General features: G+C 45.2%; 1 protein-coding gene across 11 annotated transcripts in view; it reads right to left on the reverse strand.

Moving 5' to 3' along the window:
- Positions 1 to 16,387, reverse strand: part of SETX (senataxin) — a 65,006-nt gene that overhangs the window by 19,083 nt on the left and 29,536 nt on the right. For all 11 annotated transcript variants that reach the window (XM_006939577.4, XM_023242908.2, XM_023242903.2 and 8 more), the window contains 8 exons: positions 13,272 to 13,445; positions 10,936 to 11,168; positions 9,738 to 9,905; positions 9,099 to 9,255; positions 4,977 to 5,078; positions 4,661 to 4,776; positions 3,096 to 3,167; positions 774 to 923 (listed from right to left, as the gene is read on the reverse strand). In XM_006939577.4, coding sequence (XP_006939639.1) covers positions 774 to 923; positions 3,096 to 3,167; positions 4,661 to 4,776; positions 4,977 to 5,078; positions 9,099 to 9,255; positions 9,738 to 9,905; positions 10,936 to 11,168; positions 13,272 to 13,445 — 1,172 coding nt within the window. The remainder of the gene's footprint in view (positions 1 to 773; positions 924 to 3,095; positions 3,168 to 4,660; positions 4,777 to 4,976; positions 5,079 to 9,098; positions 9,256 to 9,737; positions 9,906 to 10,935; positions 11,169 to 13,271; positions 13,446 to 16,387) is intronic.

Genomic DNA, 16,387 nt, shown 5'->3' on the forward strand with positions numbered 1-16,387 from the left:
AACGCTCTAAACCATCGAGTGAAAGAACCGCCGCACATGCATCGTGAGGTCGGCATGGCTCAGGTGCCACGACCACCGGGGAGCCAGCGCGAGCCAGAGCCGTGTGACGCCCCAGTTCTGTGCTCTTTGTTCTCGCTGGGCACGTGCCTGAGGGAAGTGCGTGGCGGTGCGTCCCCCTCTCCCTGCCACCCCCCTTCTCCCTTGCTCCTAGCTGGCCTTGTCATCTGCAAGACTCAAGCTTCTCTTCGAGGACACCTTCTTCAAGCGTGTCATCACTTCCCCCGTTTCCATCCTCTCATTTTGGTGAAGCCGGATCTTGGACCAACCCTCTTGTAGCTCGTTTTCCACGTCTTCGGTCTTCTGGCTCTACATTCTGGCAAACAGCAGGTGCCTGACAAATGTCTGCTCCGTGAATGAACTACAAGTCACGGGTATGAGCTGAAAACACTGTGGCTCAGAGCTGTCCAAAATTATACGCCAACTGCCTCTGCTATTCCGAGCAGAGAGGAGACACTTCTTGGGCAGGGACCAGTCAGTCAGGTATCCTTAAGACTATCATCCCAATTCCGGAAAAGCCAGTTCGGCTGTGGGGGGCCGTCAGCAGCACATTTCAACACAAGAGACCTCGCACACACGCGACGGCAGGTAAAAACCAGATGCTCCGAGACCGTTTCCTCCGGGTCCTCGAAGCAGCGCGGCTCCCCGCCCGCCCCGGCTCGGCCCGCACAGCGCCAGCATAAGCCATACGGCCGTTCGGCCGACTGCCCACTGACCTCATCGACGATGACACAACTGAAGGGGACACCCCCTTGCCCACGAAAAGCAGACTCGAGCAGTAAACCGCCACTCGTGCTCAGTGTGCAGCAGATGACGTGGGACTCTAAGATGATGATGCTCTGTGTTTTTTGTGGGCGTCCTTGAACCTAAGACAACAGACACAGGTCAATCAGTATTCAGCCGTCTATAAACCCTTGATGACAGTAGGCCTACTTTTACTGTAAAACATCCACCATTTATCACGTGACAACAACATTTAGTGAGTCCTGAGGGGGAACCACAGATCTAGAAAACAGCAAGAACGTTCCAGATCATCGGAAACCACCAGAGAGAGAACGCTGTGCTGTGCAGTGAGTCTAAGCTCAGAACATGATATAAGCACATTAGGAAAAATTTATTCAGGCTTGATTTGGTCAAAGCAAACTACAATTCTTACAGCAGATGTATGTGGGCAGGTATCAGAATGCGCAGAGATAGTGGTGAAGCAATTATCTGAGTTAAACTGGGGTCACAACTCAGCTAGAAGATACATTTTTCTGTTAGTCGTTAAGCACGTATAGCGTCGTTCTGCCTTTCACAAAGGCTTGTACCCACAGTGACGCCCATGAAAATGAGGAGCACTCTGCTTCCACGGTCGCACAGAGACCGGGGCGGAGCCGGACTGTGAATGACACCTCACACGTACCATTTAGCGCTCAAGCTAATAAGCCAGGGTTCTTATCACTGATTCGCTGAGCCTGGTGCTGCTCCTATAAAGTGGCTCATCCCTGGACACGTGACTTGCTCAGCCACGGACTTGGACTCCCAAGGCGTGTGTGTGTGTGTGTGTGTGTGTGTGAGCTTCAGAGGGTGGCAGCTGTGGCCCTCGGGGCACACGTGAAGGCACTGTCACCCTCACACACCTCTCCTCTCGGCCTCCCACGGAGGAACACAGCCAAGTGAAATTAATTCCATGGCCCACAGAACCAAGTGGGGAGCAGCAAACCCCACAATACGTGCAAATACAGACTTCATCCGTAGATTCGGGAGGACTAACTTGGGGCTCGGTTTACAATTTTAATAAAAAGCTTTCCACGGCATTTTGTGCCGAAGTGAACAAACAGCTAATGGAAACATGCACTAAGTGCAACTGTATTTGTTTAGCAACGGAGGGAAGGCTAACAATACATCCAAGGGAAAAATCTCGGCTTAAAAACATGAGTAACGTTACCAGTTGCCGTGACCTGCTCTCCCCGACCCCCACCGGTTTATTAGGGCTGAAATCTGAGGACGAGGATACAGATCTGGCTCATCCCTTGCTCTGAGAACTCTAAATGTTGTTGATTTTAAAAAGATTTTATTTTTAAGTCATCTCTACACCCAGCGTGGGGCTCAAACTCATGACCTCGAGATCAAGAGTCACACGCTCCACTGGCGGAGACAGCCAGGCGCCCCCTGATATCTTTATATCCAAAAGAATACTGGGGAAAAAGTTACACGCTACAGAGGATTCTTATGATCAAAAACAAATATGGCGAGTGTAGCTTTCAGCCAAGAACTGCCAAACACGTGCTTGTACTTTCTTAGCTAAACCCCCAGCCGCCATCACTCTACTTGAAGCCGGACAGAAGATGTCTCTTCCTCTTCTTTTTTTAGCATCCCTGGGTGGGCACAAATTTTCTTTAGTAAGGAAAACACCTTTGCGTCTACTTTGACTATTCATCTGATGGTAATTATCATAACCGACTTTGCAGTGGGGGGAAAGAGAAGAGCACCTAATGAGTTTTTTTTAATACCTACCCAGACCTAGAAAAGGAGAAGACAATTTATCATCACCTTTCTTAGATCTCAGGTGACAATAAGAATTTCAGGCAAAAAAAAAAAAAAAAAAAGCAAATGTACGTGTAATTGCACCATTTTCTCTACTTTCATATTCAAAAAGTTTTCATAATAAGCAAAGTTTTATTTTTTTTTTTTTTTTAATTTTTTTTATTTTTAAAAAAAAAATTTTTTTTTTCAACGTTTATTTATTTTTGGGACAGAGAGAGACAGAGCATGAACGGGGGAGGGGCAGAGAGAGAGGGAGACACAGAATCGGAAACAGGCTCCAGGCTCTGAGCCATCAGCCCAGAGCCTGACGCGGGGCTCGAACTCCCGGACCGCGAGATCGTGACCTGGCTGAAGTCGGACGCTTAACCGACTGCGCCACCCAGGTGCCCCTATAAGCAAAGTTTTAAATGTAACTGAGAGAAGTCCATCGGTTGTGTGAAATAATTCATCATAAAAACAGAGAAAGAAAGAAGGAAAAACCTGGAAAATCCTATAGGTGAACCGCTTACCTCTTTAATTTTAGAAGCTAGTTCCTGCCTCTCTTTTGAAACTTTTGCAATTTTTTCATCTAATTCTTGCCTCTGGAAAAAATGAGAACGCAATCTTTAAGATTAACCTGAGCATTTTAAAATACTTCCCGGTTGGCTGCCTTACCTTGCAGACGACACTGCCCATTCACCCCACCTGCTCTCCCTTTACCAGCAGAGTCCTGACCCCCGTGCTGCGCTGAGCCGGCCCTCGGGACCGGGGCCTCACGGCCGCTCCGTCCCACCCAGCAGCCTGCAGAGACCTTCCCCTGATACGAGTCCTCACACGCAGGCCCCGGGGAGGAGAGGAGCAGCCAGGGCGACGGCAGGCGGCAGCTCTGACAGGACGTCCGGCCGCCCTCGTGACCAGCACCCGCGCGGCTCCTCCCCGCTCTTCTGGTCTGAGCGGAACGATCCGGCCCTAGCCCAGGACCCCCGAAGCACCCCACCCACGGATCCTAACAGAGGCACGTGCCCAGGTCCTGCCTGTCTGCACTCCGCCTTGACCTCTTGTGTGGCCCCTCAAGGCCACGACGTGTACTTCCTCCGGGACCTGTGCGTAGTCATTGTCTCTGCTTCAATTTCTCTGTGGTATGGCCCCCCGAGCTCCACGCAGTGTTAATCTGACAAATCCTTAACGATGCACAAGATTCTGTTCTGTCTGGTGTGTCCCCTGTGTGCTGTCTCTGTCTGCTGGGCAGTGCAACTCCTGGGGCTCTTTCCTCCCTTCATCTCTGGGTGGTTCGCATCCCAGTCATCCCTCTGGCTACAGTGATGGGCACAGAACACAGGCCTGGTGAACCACGGCCCCCGTTCCCTTAAAAACAGGGAGGAGATCTGCTTGCACATCCAGGGACCAACCGGACGCCTTCCGTGGCATTGATGCATGGATAGCGGGAGAGCGGCCCCCTCTCTTCCTATGGGTTTTCTAAGCCGGGGCGGCGGTGCCCAGAGATGCTGGCACTTACCTTCCCAAGAGAAGAAAGGTCTGACACACAGAAAACCAAATCGAGGGGAAGGTGGAGAAATGCCATCACCTGAGCCCCTGGACCCAGCCTCGCTGAACTTACTCCCAGAGTTCCTAGGCATGTTGAGTCAGTGAATTCCCCTTTTTGTCTAATTTGGATTTCTTTAACTTGCAACTGAAAGATACCTAATCCATTCACTACAGCTTTAATATATGGCAGGCGACGGCAAACGACAGCCTGTGGGCCAAATTCAACTCACCATCTGTTTTTGTAAATAAAGTTTTATTGGAATATAGTCACATCCATTTGTTTGTGAATTCTCTATCACTGCTTTTGGGCTACAACAGCAGAGTTGAGTAGTTGACACAGAGACCATATGGCCTGCAAAGTCTAAATTATGTATGACCTTTACTTTCCAGAAAAAATTCACTAATCCCTGATATAAGGCATACCGCTTTTGTATACATCTTCACACACAGATCCAGCTATTCCGCGATAAACAAATGATATCACATACTCCATGCTAACTTACGTACCTATCAGCTATTGGAAAACATCAATCAAGAAATGTTGAGATACCTGTGTTTCCTTTCCACCTCGGCATAAAGCACGCTGGCGGGAAAGTTCATCTAGCTGATGATCCAGAAATTCCTTTCTTCTATGCATCTCCTGAACATGAGAAGGTAAGTCTTTTTCTAAAAAAAAAAAAAAAAAAAAAAAGAATAAGCTAATTCTGACAAATATATACACATATGTGTACACAATGAGGAAAAAAACTAGTTCTCGAAGCTACTCTATTTCAAATGTCTCCAAATTATCTTTAATGCCCAAGATATTACCTATCATATAAAAGGAAATAGAAGTAACATTAGTATGTGCCTCAATTAGTACTTACTCATTCTGTGGTTAACTTGGCTGTCCAAACTAAATCTTAGGACCTCATTATTAATAGACTTTTCTGGACCCAGACGTACTAAATTTATATCTCCACAGTTTCCTGTTGATAAAAAAAATCGTACTTAGAGAATAATAACAACACTGCCAGTCTCTGTTCATACTATCTCATAATATCTATTTCTAGGCAAGCATACTAACAATCAGAGAAGGGAGCTAAGATTAATCATCAATCAACTAGACGCCTGAAAGTACACTACAGGATTCATACACATTAGATACGCTTCACAACCACTCTCAAAGCGAGTACTTACCATTTCTACATTTCTACCCAATAAAAGCTTCGGAGGTTGCATAAACAGTACGTTACAAACTTGAGATTCAATTATACCAGCATTTCTCAAGCTGCGTTCTGTCCATTCCACAGTAAAATACATTTGGGGAAAGGTGAGTTAAAATAAGACAGATTTCTTAACCTCAGGATATTTCAGATGGACAAAGACTTTCAGATGTTAACACATATTTGAACTTCCAAGACAGAACCATATTTTACTATCAGATCCTTCTCGGTCGGCAGAATACTCAGAACGATGTTTCTGAAACTCTCCTCCACATCACAACATCACACTGCTAACTCCAGAATCTAAGGGATACAAAGATGCTGGAAATTCTGTGGAGTAGGTAATTCCAAAAGCTGTAAGCATCATTTAAACGGCTTGTTATTAACCACACTTTCATTTTAGGTTACCGCAGTTTATATATTATTATTTCATCTAAACATCACCCGCTCCATCATTGGGCTAAATTATAGTGATCACGCAGAGTTTATTAGCACTTATCTGAATGTGACACATCACGTACTTATTTGTTTATTGTTAATCTCCTGCCTGTGAACAAGGTTTTGTTTTGGTCACTGGCTCCAAGAGTGGCCAGCAGGTTAAGTACAGGAAGTATAGGTTGAATGAATGAAGGACTTATTAAACAGTTATCTACGACATATTTTTGTTCCCAGTTCAGCTCATTCTTCTAAAATGTGAAGCCCTCTTCTCTGGCTAACATTTGCTTGAAGGTTTCAAAACTGCCAATTTTCTTGTTTCCATGAGAAAGGTGGATGGAATTACCTGGAAACTCACCCATGATAAACATCTAGAAATGCTCCATAAACTAAAACTATAACAGACGTCCTTTAAACTGCAGGGTGAGCTCATAGAGATGGGAGAAAAATTCCTAGAGGCCAGAAACAAAGAGAAAGCTCAAAACCAGAGCTACAAGACCCCAAGCTGCTGTGGCTTCCCTGAGGGACAGGATACGTTGGGGCTGGCACCGTCTGGGTGCTCAGAATTTTTTACTTTACGTTCAATAAAATACAGAGCTTTATGGGGCGCCTGGGTGGCTCAGTCGGTTTAGGCATCCGACTTCAGCTCAGGTCATTGTCTCACAGTCCGTGGGTTCAAGCCCCACGTTGGGCTCTGTGCTGACGGCTCAGAGCCTGAAGCCTGCTTCGGATTCTGTGTCTTCCCCTCTCTGCCCCTCCCCCGCTCATGCTCTCTCTGTCTCAAAAATAAACATTAAAAAAAAATAGAGATTTCAAAATCTTTAAATTAAAAAAAAAATTTTTTTTTTTAATTTATTTTTGAGACAGAGAGAGAGCATGAGCAGAGGAGGGGCAGAGAAGAGAGGGAGACACAGAATCTGAAGCGGGCTCCAGGCTCTGGGCTGTCAGCACAGAGTCCGATGTGGGGCTCGAACTCACGGACTGTGAGATCATGACCTGAGCTGAAGTCGGACGCCCAACCAACTGAGCCACCCAGGTGCCCCTAAAAATCTTTAGTTCTACTGAGAGTTTGCCAAATGTCTACGTTGGCAAAACTACCATTCCAGTGAAGGTACAGAAATTTTATCACGGAGGCTTGAATTTTACAGCCTGCTAGAAAGGAAAAGGGCCTGGAAGAGATGGGAGGAAGAAGTGAATGGGCTTAGCTGGGAAAAACTAAATTCTTTCCCAGGACTTTCCAACCATAGGCCCGCCCATGTCACGTGTGGACTCAGAGACTAAATACATAAAACAGGGAATGACAAAGGTGACCCAATCAAAATACAGTGGCGATTTTTTAAATTTGACTACAATGAGCAACTTTTTGCCAGTATATTTTAAAACACCTAAGAGGAAGTGTAAATTTTTCATGGATATTAGCCACTTTCTGAGGAAGTGGCTAACATGAATTAGCCAAATTCAGTAAAATTACAGAAACCCTGGGGTGCCTGGGTGGCTCAGTCGGTTAAGCGTCCGACTTTGGCTCAGGTCATGCATAGTCTCAGGGATCGTGAGTTCGAGCCCCACATCGGGCTCCGCGCTGACAGCTCAGAGCCTGGAGCCTGCTTTGGATTCTGTGTCTCCCTCTCTCTCTGCCCCTCCTCGCTCACACTCTGGTTTCTCTCTCAAAAATAAACAAACATTAAAAATATACATATATATAGAAACCCTAAATAGACGTGTAACAGTTAAGGACGTTTAGAAAACATATTGAAACTTACCCTTCTGTCAAAAAAAAAAAAAAAAAAGACAATAAACAAACACTATAAACAAATCAATCTTCAAGGAATAATCTCTTTCGTATATAAAACATTCCAAAGAATAAACACAAAAATTCTCCCCAATTCCATTTTTAAGGTCAGTGTAACTAAAACCAAAGATATGACAAAGAAAAATCGCAGGCCAGCCTCATTTAGGAGTACTAATTTTAAAATCCTAAATAAAACATTAGCAATCTAGCAACATGTTAAAAAATAATAATACGTGACCAAGTTGGCCTTACTCTAGGAACCCAAGACATTTTAACGTTAGATAAACACTGTAATTTGCCACAACAACAGACTAAAGAAAAGTTTCATTATCATTTCAACAGATGCAACTAGAAAAATGCATGCAATGAACCCCAAAAGCCCTTCACAAGAAAAAGGAATGAAAAAGGAAACTGCTTTAACCCGATAAAGGGTGAAGACTAAAACCCAGAAACCGACACCATACTGAACGGCAAAGGCGTCCCAGGCCTTTCTTTAAGGAGGCTCGGGGCGGCTGGAAGGAGTAACAGGAGCGGAACATGAAGGCAACGGGAAAGAACACGGTTCTCTCCTGTGGCCAGAAGACGTTTTCTAAGGAAGCTGAAACTGCACCCTGGCTGCTGGCTGGCCTCGCCTGGCCCCGGCCCTGCTGCCCTGTCCACACAGGCCCAAGTGCCGCCCTCACGTGGCTGGTCAGGGAAGGGACAGGCGTGTCAAAACCACACCACTGCATGTGCGTGGGAGCTGATCCTGGGCCTATCAACTGCTACAACCACTTTCGGGAAGAATCTGGTACTATCTACAAAACTGAAGATGCACAAGTCCTTCGACCCAACGTATTCACTGCACGGTGTTCCTACGCTTAGAGCAGCGCTTTTATAAACCCTTGACCTTGACCGAGCCTACGAAGTATGCTTCATCTCGAGACCCAGTACAACCCACGCACCTGCCCAACGAAACAGGTTTCACGAACCAGTACTTCCCCTCGCTGCTAGATCACACTGGAAATAGGACAGTAAACAAATCCCCAAACCGCACCTTGGCGGAGCTAACTTCGGTCTGGCTCTGCTGCATGGCGATGTTCTCTCGCCTCTGGTCATTTTTACGGAGAGTAACTTCAGGAGCTCCCCACAGGCCCCCAACCCTTTCCACGGCTAACTCCTGATTGCCCTGCAGGTTTCATCTCAGACGGCACGTCCCCCAGAAGTCTTCCCTAACCGCCCCCCCACCCCGAGACTAAACCAAGGGCCGCTCTAAGATGTTTGCCAAGTATCCACATTTTACCGCTTACAGAACATACGGCTTTGTTTCTAACTGCCCACTGATCCACTTCCTCGTTACTGTCTCTTGGAAGGCCTCCCTGTTGAAACCTCAGCACTGAGCACAGTGCCTTGGCACAGAGTAAGTGCTCAACAAAATGTGCTCAATGAATCAATGAGCACGTATGGGCCACAGCCCCAAGCAGAAGTTATTACCAGAAGTGGCTCGCATTCAAAACGGCCCACACTAAACAATGAAAACAAACCCAAAAACAAATGAAACGCCCATAGAAGGATCATACCCAAAGGATTCTTCTTGTCTTTACACTTCTCTTTAAATTCGAGGATGATTTTTTTCATAAGTTCATCAACAGCCGCGTTGGAAGGCGCACACACAAGGACACGGTTTTGTTTGATTTTGGCATTGGAGTTTTCATCTGAACGCCCCTTCCTCTGGTTCTACAATTGGACACACACACGCCGAAAAGACAGACAACAAGAAATACTAATGAGCTTGGGCACAGAATTTTCCAGTTTTTCTCTACTTCCACGCATATTCCAAAGTTCTCTTCGTAAACAGTTAAAAATACATAACAGCACCTACATCTTACAGGGACGTTAAGATTGCCTCTAAACGTAACATTTTATCATAGCTTCTCTGAGCCTCTCCTCACTATCCGCTTATGTTACTGTGTATCCAATCCAACCCAAGCGTAGCCCAGGAATGCATTCCACACAGTTTCTCTGCATTAGACGTGACCCACAATAAAGCCAGGAGGCCACCATCCCAGCCCTTCAGATTAGTGTCACACAGGACAGGTCGCTGAAAAGATCCACAAAAGTGCAGGGAAAAGACCCCTGGCAGTTATCTGCACGTGTCAGTTAATTCAAGGGCAATGACGCGCTCGCCTAACAGCACTGGCGGCCCTCACGTACTCTACCTCTGTCAGCAGGCGGTACAGGAGGCCAACGATAGTTTTTGATTTTCCTGTTCCAGGTGGTCCATGAATCAAACAGATCTTGGCAACTGATGGGGAGTGTTTGACCATGGCGTATGCAGTTTCTATCGCTTTCTTTTGGTCTTCGTTGAAATCTTTCAAGTAGGCGATCTACGGAAAAGACAGGAGTGGGAATGAGTTGCTCTTCCTGGAGTGGCACGGGAGAGGAAGACAAACCTCCACTGGAATGTCTTCCAACCTTTATCAGACAGAAGCTTCGGTTATGATCGACCAAGACCCCAAAGTCACCTTTAATCTAAAGAACCACTTTCACTACCATAAAGGAAGTTACTCAGCAGTGTCTACAGGCTTCAGCCCATCTACAAACATTGCAACAGTATTTTTATTCGTGATTCTTACAAAGATGATCGCAATAAACTGTTCTACACTTCCCTTCTATTTATTCTTTGGTCCTTCCCATTTTAGTTCATTCTTTCCTTAGTAAAAAAACATTCCCAGACTTTCCTAACCCAAGCGGTACAGTGAAAGAGCATGGGTTTTGGGTCAGATCTAAGTCTAAATGCCAGTTTCGCTCACAGGCTAGGTCTCCAAAGCTCTAAGCTCCCTGAGCCTCCACCTGGGCCATCCGTGACATCCGGGGTCCCCTGGAGGGCGATCAGGGAATGCAACACTGCACAGGAAGGCCCCAGCACACAGCAGCGGCCCTAACACCGCCACCTTTCCCTGGCCTTTGTCCGCGTTGATTTCCTGGAACCAACATACAGCTCTCACGGGGAGAAAATCCGCGTTGATGCCAAGTGGCAACACCATCTGTGTACCTGCAACAACACCCAACTCTCCATCATGCACGTGCCAAATCAGCTCTATTAATCTGCTCCTACTTCTCAACTGCAATCAGCTGACGAGCATTTAAACAGGATGCTCATGTAACGTCTGAATGCTGGTCTTTGGGCACAACTTCGATTCTTTATTGTACTATGCCTTTTTCCTCGAGGTGAGCTGAGTAACAACACAGCACATACTTTGCCGTATTAAAGACAATTAAGCACGAAACAACGTCACTGTGCGTGCACAGCGGGACGTCTTTGTCACAACAGGAATATACAGCAGATAAAAACGCGAAGCTCGGACACTGACATGCAATTCTCTGACTTTCTGTTCTTATTAAACCATCACTCACGATTCTCTCAGACGTCGTAGTCAGTAAATCTTTCGTACAGAAGTCCATGGGGTTTGGGTTCAGAACAGCTCTGGCTAGTTGGTTCCGTCCACTCAACAAAGACATGGCTTTCAACTTCCTTTGTGTAGTTACCAGAGAACTGATTACAGTGCATTTCACGAGCTCATTTAAACTGAGTGGCAAATTATCTTGAGTCTGGATGGAAAGGGAACACTCAGATTTCCCATTACGCACTATTATCAAGAAGGAGAAAAAGCAGTTTCAGTTGTCAGTGAATAATGCCGGGCAGCTACAAAGAATGGTGTATTCAGAATGATGTATTTTATAACCTATGTTTTTTGTACGATAGAGTATTCAAGTTATTCGCTCACAAGTTTACCGACAGCCTCCTGAGACTCAGGCAGTGTTCCTGTCCTCAAGAGGCTTATTTTCTAGAAGAGGGACACAGATAACCAAACAAACATGTCAGGCAGTGACAAGCACTATGAAGGAAGCAGAGAAAGGGGATGAACAAGTGACTGACGGGGGATGTCAGGGAGGGGACACTGTAGACAGGAGAGTCGGGAGGGTCTTCCTGATAAGACGGTATCTGAGCAGCAACTTGAAAGAAAGGAGCACGCCGTGCAGCCGGGCGCACTCAGACGGTTCCGCCAGTTCCCCCTATCTGGGGAGAGGGAGCCAGTGGCCAAGAATCAGCAGCTGTGAGGCCCAAGAAGCAGAGCTACGCCTGGAGTATCTCAGGCACGGGGAGAAGCCTAGCGCCGCCGGAAGGAGAAGCAGGGAGACGCGTGCCGCCAGAGTCACAGAGTAAAACGGGGCTCCGTTTTACACGGCTCCGCAGATCACAACACTGGCTCTGAACCCTGTTCCGAGTCAGGCGCAAAGCCACAGGGCGGTTCTGTGCTGGCAAGCGAGGTGCTCAAACTTACACCTTAGAAGCATCGCTCTTACTGCAGGATGACGAATACGCTGCCACGGGAAAAGCACAGAAGCAAAAAGGCCGCTCCGGTGGCCGCTGCGGTCATCTAGGTTAAAGCTAGCGGTCGTGTGGACCAGGATGCAGCAGCAGAGGTGGGGCGTGGATTTTAAATACTTGCAAAGGGAGAGTCAACAGGATTTGCTGACGGAGTGCCTGGAGGGTGTGAGAGAAAGAAAGCATCCAGGATGACTGAGGTTTCGGGCCTGAGCAACTAAAAAAAAAAAGGCATCCCACTTACTGAGATGGAAAAACAGGGGAGTAGAGGTCAGGCAGAAAATGGAGCGTTTCTTTGGATCTTTTTGTCTAACAGCTCTGCACACAGAGAGGTCACATAGTTGGGACGCTCGAGGAGTCTGGAGGGAGACGATCTTAGAAATATAAATTTGGCTAATGTCACTACTTTTGAGAGTCAAAAGCACAGATTAAGCCACGTCCCCCTGCCGCCGCTCCCCTAAATGCATCTACAGGAAGGACTGAGCCGGACCACAGTGAGGACATAAATGCGGCATGCCCAGCACAGGTGCAGCAGGATGCCGAACTCTGAGGAGTTTTTAAGATTTGATGGAAGAAGGTGAATGAAGGAATAATGAAATCGTGTTCTGTTCACATAATTGAGACTAACAAAGCGGCAATGTTAAAAAGGCCGCTTGCCAGGCGATCTGGAACGTGGACGACCCTGCAGTTAAACAAACACAGGTTTCTGTTCCGGGCCTACCATTTAATACTGAGAATGACCTTAGAGAAGTTACATGACATCCCTGAGCCCTGACGTCCTGACAGGTGGGAAGACAGAGTTCTGCTTTGCAAGGCCTTGGGGAAGACGCTGAACGTGTGCAGGAAGGACAAGGCACAGGGTCCAGCACGCAGTAGGTCCTTGCTAGATCAACCTGACATTACTCCTGTTCTGCTCCTCCCACGAGAAAAGTCCCTATGACACAAGGGATGCGAGCGACGGAAACAGCAAACTCTTCAAGTCGCCTTGCAACGACTTACATGTTTGGTCTTCTCATTGACAATTAGCCACAAAACCAAGGCTGGAATGTGATTTAAGATATAGAAGACAGATGGTCTGCACATTGTTTAATAATAATCGCAATGACAGATGAAGGAATGTACCAGAAAGAGAGGACGTTACAAAAGAAAGTTTTTAAATCATAAGTCTAGAGCAGTTAAGTGCTGGGCCTTTCCCAGATGAATCTAGAAAAACTAAAAAAAAACTCCGAATGACAAATAATCAAGCTAGCAAATGCATGTCTGGTACATGCGTAACAAACATGGCCAGTAGAGTACGTCTCAGAGGGAAATTAAAACATGAACTTCTGACAGATTTCTCTTTACTGTCTCATTATTTACTTACTGACTGAAGTGCGGCGAAATTTATGAACATAACCGCAGTGATATTCGTGGAGATCCGGCATGCGATTTCTCTCTGTGTTCTTCTTCTCTCCATTTTGTTTTTCAAGAACCAAAAACACCAAATCATTTTCCTTTGGATGCAGCTGTTTAGTTAGTTCACATTCCTCAAGATGAACTATCAAAGAAGAAGAAGTCGGCATTTACTCTAACAGAACTATTTTACACAAGATTAACTTAAAGGGTGTTAAACCCTTGTACTAAGTTCTAGCAAGTTACAGCACCAGTAAACTGTAACATACTTTAAAATAATAGGTCTAAGCCAGTCAACATGTTCAAATAGTGATCATACAGGGTTATGTTTCTTAACAATGGCTAAAAAGCCAAAATAAATAAAACTGTAATATTCCAAAGCAGTTAATAGCTTTCCTTTCCTTGTAGTTTTCGTTTTTAACCAAGAAATTTTCTCTTTTGTTCCTCGTTTTCAAAATCCTAGGAGAAACTCTAAAAAACAGATCCAAGGATATGTAAGAGTTTTGAGCCTACTGCTGGCATTTCAAACAAGGGGGAAAGGACAGTTGTAAACTATCTGGGGCTGGGAAAACAGAGAAAGCACTAGAATAAAGAAGTTCAGTACCAACCGCCAGATCCAGCAATAATATACTGAACTAAAATACAAGGCACTGGGATCCGGTAGGCTGAACCACTGAAGCAAAACAAGATTTTAATATGTGTGAGATAAGAAATACCTGTTTGAAAGCATCAGAGACCAAATACGACAGTGAAGAGGTACTGTGCTGAGAGATCCAGAAGAATCTGGAAACCCACTGGAGTCAGCCCTGTATTTCCCCTAGAAACATTTGAACTATTCTTGGAGTGGCAGCCAACGGGCCAGGCCGTACCTGGGACAGCCTTGGTGGACTAAAAAGACAAGAACTGGAGTCCAGGGCCTGCACAGAATAGGGACCCTGAGAGACTAAGGACCACACCCAAGGATGAAGCAGAACCAAACCCGTCTTGACCTGGGCTGTGGCCCGGCTTCCAAACACCTGGATGCTTCAAAAGCACAATCCCTTAAAACTGGATTAAGATGATCCCGTAACGTAGGCGCCCCCAGAAGCCTGGTAGAGGCAAAAGGAAATCCTCTCTGGAAGAAGGCAGTATCATCCCAGGCCTCCAATTATTTTTATAAATAACTTTCCCGAGATAATGACACACACCAGAGATAAGCAAAGCACAAGGAAAGAAGAAATATACAAACTGGTAGAATCAATAAGCAAAAAAGGACTGTCCTGGGGGCTACAGATTAAATTTCACGCAGTTTAGAACACAAGCAAGGGGTGCCTGGGTGTCGCAGTTGGTTAAGCATCCACTCTAGATTTCGGCTCAGGTCATGCTCTCACGGTCCCTTGAGTCTGAGCACCACACAGGGCTCTGTGCTGACGGCACAGAGCCTGCTTGGGTTTCTGTCTCCCTCTCTCTCTGCACCTTCCCCGCTTGCACTCTCTCTCAAAGTAAATAAATAAACTTAAAAAAAAACACAATTAAAAATACACGACAACAAGAGCATACAAAGTGGCATGGGGATACATTAGAGTCTTGTAAAGGTTTTGCCTTATCAATGGAGACACTTAAAATATCTATTAAAACTGTAGACTCTGATAAATCAAAGGTACATGTTGTAAGTTTTACCTAACTATTCTAAAACAGCAAAAGAAGTATAAATTGAGGTATACTTTCCAAAGTAACAGGAAGAAAAAATGAAAAGAAATGTTAAAATGGGAAAAAAGTAAAAGTATTTAACCAAAACAAAAAGTAATAAACTTAATGTATAATTAGGTCCATTTACTTCTATTTCATTTCATGGTGTGTTTTTTTTTTTTTTTTTTAATTCACCTCTGATTTAATGGTTCAAAGTCTCCAATGTGTGTCAAAAGTATAATCTCCTTCTATCAGTTTTTTCTTTAAATATATTTTCAGATATATATGTGTTGTGAACTGTTGTATATTCGGTTGAACAAAACTCATCATGAAAGATTCCCTTTTCGTATAATGCTTTTTTGTCTTACAGTCTATTTAGTCTGATATTAACAGAGCTAAACAAGTCTTCTTTTAGTTGACTTTGCAGGAGTATCCTTCTCCAATCTTTTTTTCAACCTTTTCTTCTGTTTACCTGTGTTATTTGTTCATACATACAATGCGTCATCATGTCGCATTGTTATTCTTTTCTTTGAGAGAGAGAGCACGTGTGTCACACGCACCAGCAGGGGAGGAGCAGAGGGAGAGGGAGCGAGGGAATCTTCGGCAGGCTCTCCACACCCAGCGCAGAGCCCGATGATGCAGAGCTTGATCTCAACGACCACGGGATCATGACCTGAGCTGAAATCAAGCGTCAGACAGACGCTCGACCGACTGAGCCAGCCAAATGCTCCTCATGTTATATTAGCGCCGAAATACTATTTTCTTGTACAAGATGCTAAAGCTAACTCAGGCAACTGCAAGTTCAGAGACGGGAGAAAGAACAGAGATGATACTGGTCCTATCAGATAGCAGGCCAACTCTCAAAGACTTGTAGGGTCCTATCTAAAGGGCTTGAATTACAATGGTTAGAAACACAAGTATACTTAAATTCACGTATTTATGAAATTTTTTAAAAAGCACAATGGTCAACACCAGTGCTTGTAGTGAATTAACTCATTATTTTGAAAACTGATCAAGAGTCAATAACTTTTCTACCTTTCTTTATGAAGTATACCACAGAGTAACCAAATAATAGAGAGAAATTTGTCTTTACATAACTATTCCAGGGGAGCCTGGGTGGCTCAGCTGTGCTGACGGCTCAGAGCCCGGAGCCTGCTTCGGATTCTGTGTCTCCCTCTCTCTCTGCCCCTCTCCTGCTTGCGCTCTGTCTCTCTCCCTCTCTCAAAAAATAAACATTAAAAAAAAAAAATTAAAAAAGAACTATTCCAGCTAATAAATGAAGAAATGATCAAATAAAAACAACAGCATTCTGTACCTTTAATAAATTCATCTAGGCAATACGCATCAACAGCTGTAAATATTACGGAAAGAAATCAGAGATTCATGCACCTCCTGAAAAAGGAACATGCCACCACCTAT

This window comes from Felis catus, chromosome D4 (assembly GCF_018350175.1).
Source record: "Felis catus isolate Fca126 chromosome D4, F.catus_Fca126_mat1.0, whole genome shotgun sequence".
Taxonomy (NCBI): domain Eukaryota; kingdom Metazoa; phylum Chordata; class Mammalia; order Carnivora; family Felidae; genus Felis; species Felis catus.